Source organism: Peromyscus maniculatus, chromosome 2 (genome assembly GCF_049852395.1).
Source record: "Peromyscus maniculatus bairdii isolate BWxNUB_F1_BW_parent chromosome 2, HU_Pman_BW_mat_3.1, whole genome shotgun sequence".
Taxonomy (NCBI): Eukaryota; Metazoa; Chordata; class Mammalia; order Rodentia; family Cricetidae; genus Peromyscus; species Peromyscus maniculatus.
In genome coordinates this window covers 17067131-17087759 of record NC_134853.1, presented here as the reverse complement: position 1 = coordinate 17087759, position 20629 = coordinate 17067131, and the positions used below count along the sequence as shown (strand labels likewise).

At 42.3% G+C, this 20629-nt stretch overlaps 1 protein-coding gene across 6 annotated transcripts; it reads left to right on the top strand.

Moving 5' to 3' along the window:
• Positions 1–7140: 7140 nt before the first annotated feature.
• On the top strand, positions 7141–19113 carry Zfand1 (zinc finger AN1-type containing 1). 6 transcript variants are annotated; one of them, XM_076563803.1, is made up of 8 exons: positions 7141–7230; positions 9869–9911; positions 10829–10868; positions 12681–12808; positions 12888–12979; positions 14395–14516; positions 17737–17892; positions 17971–19113. In XM_076563803.1, the coding sequence occupies exons 1-8, from the start codon at positions 7176–7178 to the stop codon at positions 18139–18141; spliced, it is 807 nt and encodes a 268-aa protein (XP_076419918.1). In that variant the 5' UTR covers positions 7141–7175; the 3' UTR covers positions 18142–19113. The 6 variants fall into 6 exon arrangements, with proteins under 6 accessions (XP_076419918.1, XP_076419920.1, XP_076419922.1 ...); XM_076563805.1 differs by having other exon boundaries at positions 7148–7208; XM_076563807.1 differs by having other exon boundaries at positions 7151–7230; positions 17741–17892.
• Positions 19114–20629: the final 1516 nt, after the last annotated feature.

The following is a 20629-nucleotide window of genomic DNA, read 5'->3' as shown; positions in this document are numbered from 1 at the left end:
CTCCACAGTGACACACTTCCTCCAACAATGGCACACCACCTATTCCAATAAAGCCACACCTCCTAATAGTGCCACTCCCTTTGGGGGCCATTTTTTTTCAAACTACCACATTCCACTCCCTGTCCCCAAAGGGTTGTAGCCATATCATAATGCAAAAATTCATTCAGTCCAACTTCAAAAGTCCACAGAGTCTTTAACAGTTTCAAACTTACCTAAAAGTATAAAATTACAAGTCTCTTTTGAGATTCAAACAATCTCTTAATTGTAATTCTCTATAAAATAAAAATAAAAAAGCAGATCACATACTTCCATCATATAATGGCACTGGATGTATATTACCATTCCAAAACACAGGGAAGGGAGCATAGTGAGGAAATACTGGACCAAAGCAAGACCAAAAACCAGCTGGGAAAACTTCAAACTCTGCATCTCCATATCTGATATCAAAACGCTCTTCAGATCTCCAAGTTCTTTCTTCTTTGCTAACTGCAACATAGTTTTTCCAATTGGGCTGTTTCCACTCCCTGTTAGCAGCTCTCTTTTGGCAGGTGTTCCACGACTCTGGCATATCTAACATCTTGGGGCCTCCCAGGCAATCCAGGCTTCAATTTCACAGCCCCCCCCCCCCCCCCCCCGTCACATGCCTGGCCTCAGCAGTCTTAGTCACAAGGGCAAATTCCATAGTTCCTTTCTTCTATCCACAATTCCAGAACCACGTGGCCATGCCATTTTTTTAAACAGCTGAGTAATATTCCATTATGTAAATGTACGACATTTTCTTTTCTTTTTTCTGTTTTTTCTTTCTTTCTTTTTTTTTCTTTCTTCTTTTTTTTTTTCTTTTTGTTTGTTTTTTCAAGACAGGGTTTCTCTGTGTAGCTCTGGCTGTCCTGGAACTCACTTTGCAGACAAGGCTGGCCTTGAACTGCCTCTGCCTCCCAAGTGCTGGGATTAAAGTCATGTGCCACCACCCCTCAAATGTACCACATTTTCTTTATCTATTCTTCAGTTGAAGGACATCTATGCTGTTTACAGTTTCTTGCTATTATGAATGAAGATGCCACATAGTTGAGCAAGTGTCTTGTGGTAGGATGGAGTGTCCTTTAAGTATATGCCCAAGAGGGGTACAGCTGGGTCTTGAGGTAAATAGATTCCCAGTTTTCTGCAGAACTGCCATACTGGTTTCCACAGTGTTTGTACACGTTTTCAGTCCCACCAGTAAGTGGTCCCCTTGCTCCACACTCTAGCCAGCACGAGCTACCACTTGTGTTACTAATCTTAGCCATTCAGATAGGTGTAAAATTGAATCTCAGAGTAGTTTTGATTTGCATTTCCCTGATAGCTAAGGATGTTGAACATTTCTTTACGTGTTTCTCAGCCCTTTGAGATTCCTCTATTGGGAATTCTGTTTAGATCTGTACCACATTTTTAATTGGATTACTTGGTTTATTGATGTCTAGTTTTTTGAGTTCTTTATGTATTTTGTATATTAGCCCTCTATCAGATGTGGAGTTGGTAAAAAATTTTCCCATTCTGTAGGCTGCCATTTTGTAGTATTGACAGTGTCCTTTACCTTACATAAGCTTTTCAGTTTTATGAGGTCCCATTTTTTTAAATTAATTATTGATCTTAGAGCATATAACCTTTAAATAAATAAACATTTTAATTGCAAGACATAACAGACCTAAGGAAAAGTATGTAAACACAATAGCGATAGGTTAATAAAGAGTTATACAGAGAACACCAAAGAAACTAGACTAGGACATCCAGAAGTCCCCTACCACCTCATGTAAGCTATCCAACTCCCATCCTCGCCACCACAGATATTCACTTTGTGGTACTCAGTAACTATTTTCTTGACCTTTCTTCATAACCATAACACTAGATACTAGTCCTTAAACAATAAGGAAATTCTTCTTTGGACTTTATGTAAGTAGAACAACACAGTATATGTTCTTTGGTTTTTATTTTTCCATTCATTGTTACATTTTTGTTTCATGAAAATTCTTGCATGTGGCTATGGTTGAATGATTTTCACTATGGTGATGAGGACTATATCATGATTCATTCATATTTTCTGCTGCTGAGGAATGTTTTGTTGTTGTTATTGTTGTTTTATTTTGGTTTTTGTTTGTTTGTTTGGCTGGTTAGTTTTCTGAATTTGTGCTGCCTCAGAGTGTTTTCCTGTGTCTCTCCTCTGTTCACAGTCTCTCCGGTACAGAGTGACAGTACTTTTCAGATGGTTAGCTTGTGATCATTTTTCCATTCTAACACCTGAGAACATGACTCTACCCCCATTGGAAATAAAGAAAAAATTTAAATTTCACAGATAGAGAATTAAATGTACAGTGAATACAACATCAGATTATTACGACATAGCCTAACCTAGTGAGTGATGAAATCGTCGTAAGAATAACAATAATAAACTTTGTAAATAACCAATTTTTTTTGAAAGAGGTAATGCAATGAGAGCATTTGAAAGAGAGACTTCACAGGAGAAGAATGAAGGGAAGCCTTGCAGGGAACTTACACACACGATGATGGGTAGAAAGGTGATTTGAAAGGATGTGGCCAAAGACATTCCAGAGCAGAGGGAATAACACATGAATACAAAGGAAAGGAAGGAAGTACAGGAACCTGTGGGAAATTCACTTGTGCAAGTGCATGAAAGACTCTAAAAGGGGACTTTTTCAGTAATCTAGTCAATGAATTTTAGTTAACATCTAAAAAATAGGCTCAAGATCATTTTAATACAAAGGGCAATAAAGGGAGCCATACCTGACTTCAGGGAGCTTATAAATCAGAGGGGAATAAAAGCAACCAGTAATTACGTTTAAAAAATGCAAACTCAACCCTGGGACAAACCTTCGGAAAAGATGTAAAATGCATGTAAGAACAGCAAGACAGCCAGGCGGTGGTGGCGCACGCCTTTAATCCCAACACTCAAGAGCACTCAAGGTGGATCTCTGTGAGTCTGAGGCCAGCCTAGTCTACAGAGCGAGATCCAGGACAGCACCAAAACTACACATAGAAACCCTGTCTTGGAAGAGAGAGAGAGAGAGAGAGAGAGAGAGAGAGAGAGAGAGAGAGAGAGAGAGAGAGAGAGAGAGAGAGAGAGAGAGAAGCAAGACTGAGACTGGTTACAGAAAAAAAAATGAGATTTCCTAAACAAAAGGTTAGTGACACCAGGAAAGTAGAAATAAATGGACTACCCACCACAGAAGAACGAACATTTCCAGTAAAAAACATAGCTGTGCAAAGGACCTAGGGTGACTGGGTGCAGTGTGATGGCTTCACAAGATAGCCAGAAAAAGGTACATCAGGCCAAAATTTGAAAGACTTTTAAATGCCAAAGATGCTCCATCTTAGACATCTTGAGCTCCATGGAGCTGTCGACCATGTTGCATTTAATTCTGTGTCAGATACAGACTAGCACCTCAAATGTGGATGTTCAAATCACTTGCCGAGTTGACCCAAGAGCAAACTTTATTTTGTAGATAATAGAATCCGAGGCAGAGGTGGGGGTGGGGTAAGGGGAATGAAGAGCGGAGTCAAGTGAGTTATAACAGTAATAAGAAACGTATGTAGTGAGTGGAACTAGAGGAGACGTCTGATGTCCTGGAGGACTGAATTGTACCTATACTCCCCAAAACCTTGCAAGGTGAAGGAGTGACTGAATTATATGCTGAAGGTGGAGTAGGGGACAAAGGGTTCCCTAAAAGTGCTCAATAAGGATGAATGTGTAGCCAATTACACAGCTTCCTATAGCCATCTCCCAACCCTATAGTCAGACCTGAGGAGAAGTGTGACATCTGTAGTTATTGACAAGCATGCACATGATTTTTAGTTTCAAGGAAATTTTAGAACCCTTGACATAGAGAACATTCTAGGGAAAAGAAAATGGTGTGTGCAATGTATAGACATGTCAAAGAGCCCAAAGGTCTGCTGGACAGGAGAGAGACATTGTGAAGGTAACTGCTCAGACAGGGTAGAAGAGTTGAGGACACACCTGAAAACCCTTACTGGACAAACTGAAGAATTCCGTGCCTAATGAGGAACTGAGGAGAAATCAGGCAAGGAAGTAACTTTTTACAGAGAAAAATAATCCAGAGAAATTGATAACTAGAGGATGAAACAGTGTTTAGTGGCTACTTCTATGACACACATAAGAAAGGGCAAATGGAAAGGGAATTTGGGCTTCCTAGTGTGGTAGACAGCTTTAGTTAGGGAGGGAATGGTACCACTAAAAGAAAGGAAGGAAGGAAGGAAGGAAGGAAGGAAGGAAGGAAGGAAGGAAGGAAAGAAAGAAAGAAAGAAAGAAAGAAAGAAAGAAAGAAAGAAAGAAAGAAAGAAAGAAAGAAAGAAAGAAAGAAAGAAAGAAAGAAAGAAAAAGAAAAAAGCCTTCATTTTGCACTTAAGTTTTATTATCAAATAGCACAAAGCAGGTTCTTAGGCTGCTAGAAATAGAGAGCTCATGTTTCAAAGAAAGTTGTTGCAATTAAATATATAGGTAGAGGAGTTTCTGGTACATAAGCCACTGGAATTTCATCTGTGTGAGGATGAAGTTAATGAAGGGGTCAAGCATAAATATATGAAGAAACAGATATCTGTAAATACTATCTAAAGAAAAAATCAGAAAAGGAGACTCGGAGATACGAGCAGCTGAAATTCAGCCTTGTCTGTTTTGACCATCTTATGTTCTATGAGATCCTCGAGAGCTGAAAAAAATCTGTTACGATTGGATTGATGAGATACACATTTACCACCTATTTAGAACATTTACACAGTAGGAGTCTAGAAAACCTGCTGTGGCTTGACTCCACGAGCTAAAATGAAACAATAAAAATTCAGGTAAACTGTTGAGCCTCAGATTCAAGAAATCTGGAGGGCTTGGTGAGTGAAGTGCTCGGGCACAAGCGTGAGGACCTACGTTCTAATACCCAGAATGCACTGAAAAAGTGCGGCGTGGGGCAGTCATCCGCTTTACTCTCCAGGAGAACCTTGTTTGGAGAATCTCCTAAGTCACATGGGAGACAGTGGACTGTCACTCATGCACTCTGAGTGTCACTCATGCACTCACCCACTCTGAGTGTCACTCACCCACTGAGTGTCACTCACCCACTCTGAGTGTCACTCACCCACTGAGTGTCACTCACCCACTCTGAGTGTCACTCACCCACTCTGAGTGTCACTCACCCACTCTGAGTGTCACTCACCCACTCTGAGTGTCACTCACCCACTCTGAGTGTCACTCACCCACTCTGAGTGTCACTCACCCACTCTGAGTGTCACTCACCCACTCTGAGTGTCACTCACCCACTCTGAGTGTCACTCACCCACTCTGAGTGTCACTCACGCACTCTGAGTGTCACTCACCCACTCTGAGTGTCACTCACGCACTGAGTGTCACTCACCCACTCTGAGTGTCACTCACGCACTGAGTGTCACTCACACACTCTGAGTTTCACTCACGCACTGAGTGTCACTCATGCACTCTGAGTGTCACTCATCCACTCTGTCACTCACCCACTCTGAGTGTCACTCACGCACTCTGAGTGTCACTCACCCACTCTGAGTGTCACTCACCCACTCTGAGTGTCACTCACGCACTCTGAGTGTCACTCACGCACTCTGAGTGTCACTCACGCACTCTGAGTGTCACTCACGCACTGAGTGTCACTCACCCACTCTGAGTGTCACTCATGCACTCTGAGTGTCACTCACCCACTCTGAGTGTCACTCACGCACTCTGAGTGTCACTCACGCACTCTGAGTGTCACTCACGCACTGAGTGTCACTCACCCACTCTGAGTGTCACTCATGCACTCTGAGTGTCACTCACCCACTCTGAGTGTCACTCATGCACTCTGAGTGTCACTCACCCACTCTGAGTGTCACTCACGCACTCTGAGTGTCACTCACGCACTCTGAGTGTCACTCATCCACTCTGTCACTCACCCACTCTGAGTGTCACTCACCCACTCTGAGTGTCACTCACACACTCTGAGTGTCACTCACCCACTCTGAGTGTCACTCACCCACTCTGAGTGTCACTCACCCACTCTGAGTGTCACTCATGCACTCTGAGTGTCACTCACGCACTCTGAGTGTCACTCATGCACTCTGAGTGTCACTCACGCACTCTGAGTGTCACTCACACACTCTGAGTTTCACTCATGCACTGAGTGTCACTCATGCACTCTGAGTGTCACTCATCCACTCTGTCACTCACCCACTCTGAGTGTCACTCACACACTCTGAGTGTCACTCACCCACTCTGAGTGTCACTCACCCACTCTGAGTGGTGTCGGGCGTCTTGCCAGTGGAATGGCATCCCTTCCCACCCCACCTACAAGGAAGGGCATCTTCTTCATAGCTGTGAAGTGGCTCATCAGACATCACACAGCTCCCTTCCTCCCGTGTCGGGGCAGCTTGCCTTGGCAGTGTGAAATGATGCTCTCTCCACACGGAGGCGCCCTGTGCACTTTGGTGTATGTATTTTTTTTCCTATCAGAATTTAAATAAACAAGACAAGGAAAAGAAACCTTTACAGTAAGAAACAGAGGCCTGATGCTTCCACTGTGTGTCCTTTTACTTCAAACTGAATCATCAAGACAGTAGTAACCAGTAACCAGGTACGTCCCTTGATTCTTACATTTTGTGCCAGGTCTGTGCTGGCTCCTGGGATTACAGTCACTAGGAAAACCAAGAAATCATCGTGAGGCCTTTGCCGATTTTGGAGGCTCAGCGCGGAGAGCGGCGGGTGCGGTTTCCAAAGGAGGAGCTGGGTTTTTCTAAACCGTGCGATCGAGACCCTCGGCTCCAGGAACTGAGTGCTACCACCCCAACCTTGAGAACGCTGCACCTCGGCACAGCGTACTAGCGCCTCCGCCAGGGACACTTCCGGCCCTCTCCCAGGCCCCGCCCCCACAGGCCCCGCCCCACACGCACGCAGGCCCCGCCCCGCAGCCCGCCCCGCCCCCGCAGCCCGCCCCGCCCCCGCAGGCCCAGCCCCGTCCGCCCCGCAGCACGCCCCGTCCCGCAGCAGCCCCGCCCCGCAGCAGCCCCGCCCCGCAGGCCCCGCCCCGCCCCGCCCCCAGCAGCAGGTTCCGCCCCGCACGCACGCCCCGCCCCCGCACGCACGCCCCGCCCCGCCCCGCCTCTGCGGCCCTGGGAAGATGGCGGAGCTGGACATCGGGCAGCACTGCCAGGTGCAGCACTGCCGGCAGCGAGGTGACGCTGGAAGCCCCGTGCCCGGCCGCGGGAGACCTGGGCCGGCTTCTGACGGCCGGGGCGGTGGCGGCGGGTGAGGGAGGACGCGGGCGTGGGCGGCCTCCCGGGGGAGGAGGGCGGGTGCTCTGGGTTGCTATCCCCCAGTTTCGGGGTGAAACTTGTGGCCCCCTGGGTTTCCAGCCAGGTCCTAAAAGCAGACCTTGCCGACTTCTCGGGGCTCCCAGGTCGCTTTGCTCAGGAAGCCTGGGGCCGAAAGGGCGTAGATCAGGGCTGCAGCTCCCCTCTGTCCTTACCACTGCGACCTGGGCGCATCCACTGTCTCAGGCTTTTTGTTTTGTTTTGTTTTTTTCTTCAGACCAATGAGTTGAACAGCATCAGTTTTTAACTGTGTTCGCGGGCTTTTAGAAGTCTCAGGGTTTCTGACCCTCAAACTATTCCAGCGGGTCCTTAGGCACTCTCCCACTCAATCATTGTTTAAATCATCACTGTTTGAACAAACAGAGCGTTGATTTTGGTGCCGGATTCACTTAAGTGGTTAGTGGCAGATTAGCAAACTGCATTTTAGAAAGGTTTAATAAATAATATAGTGGTGGTCTCTCCATTGAACAGAGGCCCTGTCATAAACATAGACCCTGGTGGTAGGTGTTATATTCCTGTAGCCGGCAAGTTCTTCAAGCCTTAGACTCACAGACAGCCTTTGCTGACTGGACTGCCCTCCGAATGTTTATGTAGCGCTTCATCCTGCTGCAGCTTCAGTCAATTTGTAGCAGGTTTCTGAATCAAACTCTTAGATTTGGCCTGGATTCAGTGTGAAGCCTGTAGTAAGCAAAAAACAAGACAGGTGACTTAATTCATTGTTACTTCGATATGTCCCTTACCATTGACAGTTATGAACCACTACGCAGGTGGAAACTTGTTTTCACTTGGTCCTTCCCTATGGAAACTTAGCCATCTGGGTTGTACTGTTACGTTTTGTACATCTGGTCAGGCTGACTTATGTCTAAAAATGTCTACTATCTGCGATACAGTTTATCCTTTCCAGTTTTACATATCTTTCGTGTTTATTAAGTTGAGATCTGTCTCTTTTGGATTAGTTCAAAAGGGTTAAAATTAAGTGGGGATATCAGATAGTAGGAAATTATCTTGCTCATAACTCTTCGTCTTGGGCTTCCTTGAATGGCATATAATATATGCTTGATCACTCTTAAGTCTCAAAATCGCAAACATGCCCGGTTTTTCACATTGAAAAGTGGCATAATGGGCCAGTGAGATGGCTCAGTGTGTAACAAGTTCTCTGGTGGACAGGAGCAGGGGCAGTAGAACTCATATATGCATATATGCAGAGGCTCATATATAGAACTGATTCTTAAAAAGTTATCCTCTGACCTCCACATGTGTGTCAAAGCGCAAGAACACACACACGAAATAAATAAATCTAAAAATAGATATAAAACTTTTGCAGATTATTATGTTTCAGTTTCTCATATTGACACATGTATCTTTAATTTCTTGGTATCAAATTGAAGCTTGCAGCATCATGCTTTATTTAGTAACAATAGTGGTAGCTCATCAGGCAGGTCTCAGTCGAGGGAAACATTATTCTGCAAGCATGATCACCTCGAGGCTCCCTTTTGTTTACATACAACCTCTTTGTGTGTTGGACTAAGATATCCTATAGGGTGATATCTTTTTCTAGACTATTACAGTTTTCTTTAATGGGGACTGAGCTGTATCTTCTGGTTTTCATTGTGCAAGTAGTATGATTGGTATATCTAGCTTCATGTGGCTACTTGCTATAATTTAATGTTTAAGATATAGTCAGTTTAGAAAGTCATTAAGTCGGGAATGGTGGCTCACACCTGTAATTCCATCACTCTAGAGTCTGAAAAAGGGGGTCAGGGGATCGGGAGTTTTGAAGCCAGCCTGGGCCATTTGAATCTTTGTGTCAAACAAAAAATAAATCCACAAAAAGTGATGATTATCTTTATCATTAGATAAAGCTAATTATAAATTAGTTTCCAAATCTGAGAATCGATACCTTTATGAACTTTCCAAAACGTGTGTATAGACAGCATTAGGACAAAATAATTAATAAGGTATGATAGATTTAGATATAGATCAGATTGATACACAGATGCATAGATAGATAGATAGAGACTTACATATTCTACACCATGTATATCCATGGCTTTATTATTAGATAATCTACTTAATATTGCTAGATTGATATTAAGTGGAGTCAGAATTAAAACCCAGAATTTTTTATGCCAAATGGAGAGTCTGTATTATATGGTCCTCAAAAACAACACCCAGTAAATCTCCGATACAAAACAAAAAAGAAAAATACCACCAAAAAAAGTGGTTTTTTGTTTGTTCATTTTTGTTATTTTTTTTTGATTTAACAGACTTACTATGAGTGATGTCTACCTCCTGTTGGTTCAGCCACTTTTTCCTAGAGTTGAAAATTTGGTAGATTTTGTTTAATGGAGATTACTGGGTTACTTGCTACACAGGGACAGTTGAAAGAAAAATTTCTTACAGAATTGGCCAGTAGATTTTTTTTTTTTTTTTTTGCTTAAGAAAGCTAAATCAAAATCAGACACTGACCAGTACCTACCATATTTTGCTCCAATTTTAGATTTTCTTCCATTTGTATGTGATGGTTGTTCGGGAATATTTTGGTAAGTTTTTATGTAGGATTTGAAAAGAATTTTGATATTTTTCAATATGGGGATAATTTCTGAAAATTAGAATGATTTTAAATGGTTGTAATTTTAGCCATTGACAGTTGGTATTCAGCATTGTAATCATTTGTGAAAAAGGTAAACTGACTAGTCATAGATTAATTAGTTATACATATATATCATTAATCTTTTAAGTTTCAAGAAATGCAGTCATGAATGTGGGTTTTAAGAATAGGTATCATAATTTACAACGAGAAAGTAATGTCCACATATAAAGAATATAGCTTTTAAAAATCCAGCCATTGGCCGGGAGGTGGTGGCACACGCCTTTAATCCCAGCACTTGGGAGGCAGAGGCAGGCGGATCTCTGTGAGTTCGAGGCCAGCCTGGGCTACCAAGTGAGTCCCAGGAAAGGTGCAAAGCTACACAGAGAAACCCTGTCTCTAAAAACCAAAAAAAAAAAAAAAATCCAGCCATGACTATTTTCTGTATTTTAATTAAACAGATGAAAAGAGTCCAGCCTATAATATTCTTAAAATGGATGGTTCATTGAACACATCACTTGCAAATATGACCTGTGCACCATTCAGGGATTTGAGAAGACATACCTGACATTGCATTCCTTCATTTAACTGATTCCTTTCAGAGGAAGCTGATGTTTGCATGCACTGTAAAGCACCCAAAGAAAAGATAACTAGAGTGGTGTATTGTTTACTCAATTGCAGGCGAACATTTACGTTTGAGGCTGTTGACACTACTTTCTGTGGATTTCAGTTTCAGTTCTTACATGAAAGTCACTAGTGTAGTGAGCACCTTAAAGATGTGAGATGTTAAAATAGCCCGAATTACTTCTGTTCTCATTAAGTGAATTAATTGATTGCATTTAAATAAACACTGTTTTCACATTATTTAAGCCTTGAACACAGAAGCAAGGACTCTCATGGTTGTCCTGAGGTATGTTTAATTTCTCTTACATAATTTATATATCTCTGACATAATTTATATATTTGTATTCATGCACTTTTAGAATTTGATTAGATTTAAAGCAAGTTGATGTACTAGACATTAAAGTTTAGCATCCTAAACGAATTATATAAGGAATCTTTTGTTGCATTTCTAGTATTTTTCTCTCTTTGAAGAAAATTTGCTCTGATTGGTATTTATACATTTTTATCCTCATAATCTTTATTCTTAACATTTCTGGTTAGGAAGCTCACTCATAGCATTAGGCTATGCATTTATGATACACATCATACTGTCCTTCCAGTTCACTGTTCCCTTCATTGTAGTGTTCATTTTCACTGGTGTCTGGTGATAGGATTCTGTGGCAGTCAAGTTTTTGAACCCAGTCAGCCCTAGGCCATCAAGAGCAAACCCTTAGTGCAACAAAAGAACATCCTTATCCTGATTCCAAACATGTGAATAGATTGAGAAGGGAAGTCGAAGATAGAAACCAAAGCAACACCCTCATCACTACTAATAAAGGAGGAAGCTTAGTGCAGAGCGAGTGGGTCTTTTGAGGACATCTGGAACAGCTGTCCAAAGCCTGATGCGCAGATACTACTTGCCATCGCTTCTCTCCAAGACAGAAGGGCGGGGAGTTCATTGAGAATTCCCCACATTGAAATGGAAGCACCTGCTTGTAAGGAGATAATTTCAATGAGTTTATCCCTGCCACCATTCACTGAGTCCTACTGGAGATTTTCACTTCCATTCTCTCAGTTCTAAAAAAGTAAGGTTGCATGGTGTTAGTCCACATCTGACCCTTTGGTGTGATCTATTTGAGGAAAGCAAAAATTACCTAACTTGTTAGTATTATGAAAGACTGAGTGGAAGGAATGTATTGTATTTTTCTTATAAAACTTATAAATCTGGCCCTCTGTGCTCTTTTTCTTATGGTACCATTTGATTTCTATGAATAGCTCTTACATTATCAGATACATTTTCAAGTAAAAATAATTTTACCTTTAGGTCATTGCAGCAAATTTGGAAGAAAATTTAGGTTTTTAATTATAATAAATATTTCCACCATTGATATAATGATTTTTCCTAGGGTTACAGATTTCAAGCAACCATTTTCTTAGATTTACTTAACTCTAGGAACCTAGTTACTCTATGCTCAATAATGTGGCCAATCTATTTCTTTTTTTCCCCTTCAAAAAAACAATTTGTGTTCTGGTGTAACATTTTCTGATCATACAATATTCCACATAGCATGGGAATAATGTTTTTGAAAACCGCCTCATGTTACAGAGGTGATTTTTAAGGGTTCTGTGTCCTAAGTCGATCTTCATTTCCTACAACTGGCGTAGGAAGCAGTTATGACTCCCCTTTAAGGGTTGACGAGCTGACTACCTGGGCAGGTTTTTCTAGGGCCTCCCCGTGTGGCACTGTTACAAAGTGGGGGTAAGATGTAGGCAGTAGGCTAGGGGCAGTGGTACGCCCCTGTGATCCCAGCACTCAGGGGGCCGAAATAGAAATAGTGCAGATTCAGAGCCAGCTGGGGTATTACACAGTAAGACCCAGTCTCAATAAAAAGGTAAGGAAACTGAATAGTCATTTTAATTTAACTAAAAAACATAATCATAACACGTTAGAAAAGTTATGACAAAGTGGAACAATAAGCCTAGTAATCATTTCTCATACAGACGTTCCTTGTCATTTGTATGTGAGAATAGATAACTTAATCTAATAAATTTAAACCAAAATGATGTGGGTGATGCCATCTAACCCTGGGAACTATAGTTTCCCCCCGTACTGTTTTAGGTGAATGTAATCAAGGAGAGACCGAAGACAGATGAACACAAATCTTACCCGTGCTCATTCAAGGACTGTACTGAAGTAGAGCTCGTGGCAGTGATATGTCCTTATTGTGAGAAGAACTTTTGCCTAAGGTAATCACCTAAACCATTCAAGCTTTATGTATCTGTTTGGCTGTACGTGAGTGAGTACCAACTCCTCCGTTGCTTGTAGACACCGTCATCAGTCGGATCATGGCTGTGAAAAACTGGAGATCCCAAAGCCTCGAATGGCGGCCACACAGAAACTCGTCAAAGACATTATTGGTGAGTCCTCACGAGCCTGGGTGGCTGCTTTGCTTCCTGGTGTGCATCTGTTACTCCGCTGCTCCTGCCTCTTACGTCTGATCACCAGTTACGGGGTTCCGTTAGCAGGCCCAGTGTAAGGACTTGCATTCTAAAATTTTATTTATTTTTTAAATTATTTGTATGGGTGCTTTGCCTCTGTACCACTGGCATGCCTGCAACCCTTGGAGGCCAGAGAGAGTACAGGGTGTCAGATCCCCTGGAACAGGAGTTATATACAGCTATAAGCCATGTGGGTGCTGGGAATTGAACCCAGGTCCTCTGGAAAAGCAGCCAGTGCTCTTAACAGCTGAACCATCTCTACAGCCCCAAGAACTTGCATTTTAATTTTGTACAAGCCTTCCTGAGCAGTGAAAATCAGAAAATTGTAAGGTTCTCATTAGATGGTCTCATTTTGGGGGCAGCTTGGATCTGGTGTTAACAATTATAGCTAGGTATGTTGATGAAGTTGGCATGATAGACAGCTTTGTCTACAGAATACACTTTACTAAGGCTGTGCTGTGAATGTTGCTGATAATATGAGGAGGCACCAGGAAAGAGCATGGCTGTGACCTAGCTTAGTTTCTCTGGCAAGATATTGGTTCACTAGAGCTTTTATCCCACATGAAGGGTGGGGCCTTTGTTAAAAACGGAAGTGTTTTATAAAAACATCAGTGGCCACTTTAGATTAAATTGGTTAGGTCAAAAAGAAACACATGCCTGTGAATTTTTTTGAGTTATAACTTGGAAACAGAGGTTTTTCTGTTCCACCCTGTCCCATAGCCGCTTTGAAATATTCACTCAGAGGCTTAATATTAATTACAGAATGTTTGGCCTATAGTTCAGGCTTATTACTAACTAGCTCTTACATTAAAATTAGCCCATTTTTATTAATTTGTGCATCGCCATGTGGGCTGTGGCCTGCAGGTTCTCTGACATCTTTTTTCTTGGGAGGCTGGCTCTCATCTCTCCACACCACCCTTCCTTCTCCCTGTCTCTCTATTTGGCTTTCCTGCCCAGCCTTATTCTGCCTGGCTATAGGCCAAATCATGTTTTATTATCAACCAATGAGAGCAACACACGTTGATGGCGTGCAGAAGGGTCCTCCCACAGCAATAACTTGCTTAGATTGACCATTAGTCATGTAAATATACTTAACAGAGCTCTACTGTGCAATTTATGTATGCTGAAGGCCATAATGGTACAGCTGGGCATGGCGGTGTACTTCTGTAATTCCAGCAGAGGCAGGTGGATCTCAGTGAGTTTCAAGCCAGCCAAGCTTACACAGGTATACCTTGTCTCAAAACAAGAGAAAAAAAAAAAAAGGAAAGACAAGAGAAAAGAAAATCTGGAAATTGCGATGGGCAAGTGCTTACATGCTGATACTTCTTCCTTAGAGACCAAGGCAGAAGTGGCAGTGAGTAAAGGCCGGAAAGGCGCGAAAACCAGCGGGACAGCGGCAAAGGTGGCTCTGATGAAGCTGAAGATGCATGCTGACGGGGACAAGTCCCTGCCACAGGTGAAAAGAGCAAACGCTGTCCATGCCGTCTCCTTTCTCTTCCTTCCATTGAATGCAACTTAAACCTGACGTGTGTCACTTCTAAAGGTCACATGCTGGAGAGTCTATAAATACGCCATACCTCTGCATTTTTTCCTCTTTGTAGAGATGGCAATAAACCACACGTGGTCTTCTTTCCCCCACTTTGCATCATGTTTTTGGTATTTGTCTGTACTCAAGTTATGGTCTAGCTCATTCAGTAGCCACACATTATTCTGTTGTATGACTGTGGCCTACTTTACTTTCGTCAATAAATCTCAGGTTTATTCAGTGCATTGTTATTAACACCTGTTCTTCAGTGAGGATTCTTGTGTTTAGGGAGGGGACCTTCTCTAGACAGTCTCTTTAAAATCCCAACACCTAGGAGAAGGAAGTGGGAGATCAGGAGTTCAAGGTTAACTTGAGCTATGGAGTGAGTGCCAGGAAAAACTCAGACTATACAAGCATACAGAGTTGCACACCCTAATACAGATTCATTAATTAACATTTAGCCATTTGTATGTGTCCCTGCTTCTCTGTTGCTGTGACAAACACTGACCAAATCCAACTTGAGGAGGAAAGGGTTTATTTCAGCTTCCATGAACTCAGACAGGAACCATGGAGGAATGTTGCTTATTGGCCTGCTCAGACTGCTTTCTTATATAGCTCAGGACAACGTGCTCAGGGATGGCACTGCCCACAGGGGCCTGGGCCCTCCTCCAGCAATCTAGAAATTAGCAATCTAGAAAATGCCACCCACACATGCCAATCTGATGGAGGCAATTCCTCAGTTGAGGCTTCCTCCCAGCTGTCTCTAGTTTGTGTAAAATCAACAAAAACTAACCAGCATCCAGCATAACATGTTACATGTGTGTCTGTGAACATATACATATATTTATGAATGTCTAGTGATGAGGCTATAAATGAAAGTAAAGCATGTTTCAGATAGATTATGTAGTTGTCTGTCTGTCTGTATGCCCATTGCCTAGTAGAAAAAAACCTGTGTGCTAGTATTGCTGACACTTTCTTTAAAATGTGCATCATAGCCCATGAAATGTGTGATGTGACTTTTTGCCCTTTCCCTATTGGCGAATATTGATTCTGTCTCCTCTTACTGCCATTGTATTTATTTGATTGTTTTCTTTTTTTTTTTTTTTTTTTTTTTGAGATAGGTTTTTATGTAGTTCAGGCAGCCCCAGGAATCGATAACTCCTTTTTGTGCCCCTTCATGCTGCCGTCTAGATGACCTTCAAATCCATCGCCTCATTAATTAAGCCTTTTAATTGAGGATGATAGGAATTTACCTGTTTGAGTTTCTTATTTTAGAAGCCATATTTTTAGCTTTTGTATTTCTTATTGGATATCTACATCTTGTTTTACTTCTGCTTGTTTTCATCTTTTAACGTATTTATTTTTATGGGAAATATTACATAACATCTCTCATTGCATCCCAAATCACTTACTTTAATATCTTTTTAAATTGGTTATGTTCGTTACTTTGTTTTAAAATTGAAGTTTATTGATTCCACAAGTTCATCTTGACTCTGAAGGGCTTCTTGAATTTTTCTCCCCTTACTTCCCAGTTCCCCCGCGGCAGTTCAGTCTTTTCTCTCCAGCCCACCCACCCAGAGCATCAGTTTCAAACCTAAGTCAGGCCGAGTGATGCTTCTGCTCTAGAGAGACGCTGGGGTTGTTGCCGTGGCAGCCACTGAGCTGGGAGAGCTCAGCTTTGCGGTCAGGGAGACACAGCTACGCCTTTGAGCAGTTTCCAGGCCAGCACTCAGCAGTCAGTCCCTTAGCCTGCTTCTGTAGATTCTAGTCTCCCTGAAATTGTTAAGGAAAAAGAAATTGCAAGGTAGCTGACAGGATGTGGAGTCCCAAGTCCACACCAGGCTCTCCGCAGGCCGTGAGCCCCCAAGAGCCCTGTCTTTATCTCTTTATTACTTCCCACTTAGCCACCATTAAGCTCTGCACTATCTGTTCCGAAGCCCTGATGGCCTGTGGGGTTTGTTTTTGTAGTTTTCTTTATGTTTCTTGTTGCTGTTGTTGTTTATTTATTTAGAGATAGTCCCAATCTGTTGTTAAATTTACAAACTCATGAACCTCCTGCTTCAGCTTCCTGTTAGCTCGTTTTTTGGTCCTAAGACCGATTTTTAGAGGCTGTAAATTTTCGTTTTCCCTTTCCTATTTGCACTCCTGCTGCTCTTCTCTGGGAGCAGGGCTGGTGGTGATGGACGTGGCCACTGCTTAGGCTGTTACAGCGGTTCTCTTGTCTTTGAATGTTTTTTATCTATAATAAATCCCACTGACCTTCAGCAGAGCTAAATTCAGGCATTGTTTTCACTGTGTTACTTCTTAAGATAACTTCGATTGTTCCCCAACATTTCCCATTAAAGATGTCTCACTTAGAGCAACACTTTTATTGTTCGGGAATTGACCTGTGAAGACAGTCTCCCTAAAGCAGTTTTTAGGAATCAGGGAAGATCCTAGTCCCCCTATTTTTTTTTTTAATGAAGTTAATTAAGTAACAAATACAACTGAAGAACACAGGAAGGCGCAGATTATGGTAGAGATCCCATCTCTGAAACCCTGTTTTATTTATAAAGTATTTTTCTGGGGCTTTACTGTACTCTAGTTGTTCACTTTCTTCGTTCTTAGAAATCTTTCGGCCTCTGATAAGTAGTAAAGTTGTTCACATACAAACAAGTGTTTTGTACCAAAAGCCTCGTCTCTCGAATGACAGGAACTTGATTCCAGGAAGTACAGTGGAAACCAGTTTGTTTCCGAGCAGAACAGAACAGGGGGCCCATGTTGAGGGATTCTGATGTTCTTGAATGATCCATCAGTTTTCTTGATTTCTCTCTGTTCATGTTGAATTCATTCTTAACTCAGGGGTGGCTAGGGGATATGAGGGAAGCCTGCAGTCCAGGTCTGAATCACTGGAACTCGACATAGAAAAGAGAGAGCTCCCTCTGCCCCCGTCCCTGAACATAAAAAGCTCACACAATTGTCATTACACAGATCGCCCAGCCAGGGTTCTGGGTCTTTGGATGGGCCACATGATTGGTTTTCTCACTAAAACTTACATCATTGTAGGGTTTTCCTACTTTGAGCAAAAGAAGAGAGGAAAGGGTACCACTAGCTGCAAAAGGAATGTCTTGCATCATGTGTCTAATCTATATGTTTACTTTTGCTTACACAGACAGAAAGAATTTACTTTCAGGTCTACTTACCAAAGGGGAGCAAAGAGAAGAGCAGAGCCATGTTCTTCTGCCAACGATGGAGCATTGGGAAGGTCGTGGACTTCGCAGCTTCCCTAGCCAGTCTTCGAAATGAAAACAACAAGTCGACAGCCAAGGTATTGTGCAGTCAGCACTGTTCCTCCAGGGCCTGGGAGGTGTTGTTACCCCTGGCTGACTTGTTTCTCTCTCAGCAGAAGCTGAGGCTGTGTCACGTCCCTTCAGGAGAAGCCTTGCCCTTGGATCACATTTTGGAGACGTGGATCACCAGGGAGGACAACCCTTTATATAACGGTGGAAATGTTATTTTGGAATACCTCAACGATGAAGAACAGACTTTAAAAAATGTTGACTCTTACTTGGAATAGTCACTCAAGAATTAGAGCCAGAATTTACAAGTAGAAATCATTCTATATACATAGTCGGTTTCTTTTACCACAGATACTTTTAAAAAACTCTAAAAGTTGCTTTTTTATAATTTATTTCCATTAGGTCATAATTTACGTCAGTAGTTTTCTACTAAGTTCCAGGTTTTGTGTTTTGAAGTTTAACTATGTACTGAGAGTTATGGTAAAGTATTATTTTTATTACTGTTTCTGGGTTATGTGTAGAAACGTCAGCAACCATGTGTTTCCTGTTAGGCCCATGCCAGCTGCTGACTTCCTGCTGTGGCACATTCTGTACCACCTTCACTCCAAGTTCTGGCTCATACCATACCCAACGTTCTGTGGTTTTGCCATTCTTGTGGCCGAGGAAGATGCAGATGGCAAATGCTTCAGTCCCTGTTGATTTTGTTTTAAGCAAGTTCTGTGATTAAGCCTCATTGATTACAGGGCCAGAATGGATGGTCTACTGTAGACCTAAATGATGGTGTATGAATTGATATATGCACATGAACTGCAGAATCTTAGACATCCTCTCGTTCTGTCTTCCAAGTGTTTGGATAAGAATCCTCAAACCTAAGAAGGGAAAGTTATTTTCTTGGTATCATGTAATTGCCCCGAATATATTTCTGGTAAAGAATTTTCTCCAATGGATTCACCTTTTGTTGGTATGAATGTATTACAGATGAGAAGAGCGATGAGCATACTGACTTTGTTACAGTCTCCTTCATTGTACCAAAGCAAAATATCCACCAAAATGATTGCATTTACCTGTACATTGAAAGAAGTTCTCTGGGCAGGCTTTTTGTCTACACCTGAAGAGAAGGAATGTTTTCTGTCTGTAGTGGATGCAGGACTACACTAGAGAAGGAAATCAAGTATTTTTAATTGCCCCCCCCTTCTGTGCCAATTTTCATGACTTCAGGTTTAATTAAAGGAATAAACTCAGCATGTTCATTTGGTCTTCTTCAATTTCATCTTTTTCATGTCCTTATGATAAAGAGTGATACTTTCTAGCTTTTACCAGGTTCTGAATTCATGCCTTTACATAGTTCCTGCATGCCTACTTGACACATTAATGTCTAATTGCCAATACAGACACAGTGGAGATATGTATACATATACTTAGAACTGTCATATGAAGTTGTAAAGCAGGTTGCAAATAAGTGAATAGACAATATAGCCATGTCTCAATAGCTGTTTTGTTGGAAACTATCAAACTAGCAATAGAAATAATCTTTTAAAAATCCATATACCAGGAGTTGGGTTTGGTTTGGGTTGGTTTGGTTTTGGGTTAGATTAGTTTTTTGTTTTTTTGAGATACCAGAAAGTTTTAATACCAACCAGTACTTTACACTAATCACAATTACTTGCACACAGTAGGTAGTCAGCACTTATAATTGAATGAAAACTAAATATGCAGAAAAATAATACCTACTGAGAAGAGGGCAAATGAGGCTGGCAGGGATTGAAAGCTAGGAAGGATGAAAAAATGTCTTCTCTCTTTGGTCAGACGAAAGGGACAAGGCTGTCCGGAGGGGACCAACAACACTGGGCAGTGTCAGCTAGGTCAGGTCCTCGCCGGTGGAGCCCGCAGGTCTGGAGGATGCCAGGGAGGAACAGCCTTGGTACTAAGGACTGGCAGCTAAAGCATGCTTGGTCTAAGGACAAGATGTGCAGGTGAGTCTCAGTCCCCCTAACTCCCGGTGTCCAGCTCACTCGGAAAGCGGCAAACCCAGGGCATTGGGTTAAAGCTGCCCAATGAAACGGCAGGTGACACCGTCCCTGTCACTCCTGGAGTTCTGACTGTCGACAGTCGATTACAATTGTTCTGGGAAACACACAGCACAGGGGAGGAGAGCAGATGAACAACTGAAATAACCCCTTAGTACTAACGAGCGTCAGTCTAAAGAGTGAGGAAATACACGAGAGAGCTGGATGATCGGACTCGTCCCAGCTACAGTGATCAGCTTTTAGTCCCGAAGTTTTCAGATATGAAGAAGGGTTGGGAGAGCCTAAAAGAGAAACAAAACAAAATAAAACCACACATCTCTAGATAAAGCACCTGGGAGGAAAAGCATACCTACTTCCCATTGCTTGGATCTGGTCAAAGCTGTGAATTAAGGTACTAGGTCATATAATGTCAGGGTAACTGCCATTTTCTTTTCTAAGTTACATTATTTAGTTTTGATATATGTGGGCACATGCCACAGTATGTGTGTGGAGGTCAGAGGACAACTTGGGGGAACTGGGTCTTTCCTACTCTGGGTTCTGGGGGTCAAACTCAGGTGTGCACCCTGGCAGTAAGTGCCCTACCTACTGAGCTAGCCCACTGGGCTCTTGACTCATTTTGACAAGTTCTTCCTGTGTGGTTCAGGCTGGCCTTAAACTTGTGACTCTCCTGCGTTAGCCTTCTCAGTGTCAGGTGTTTTTGTCTCTTTAAAGTTCTTGGGAATCTGAGTGTGGTGGCTCA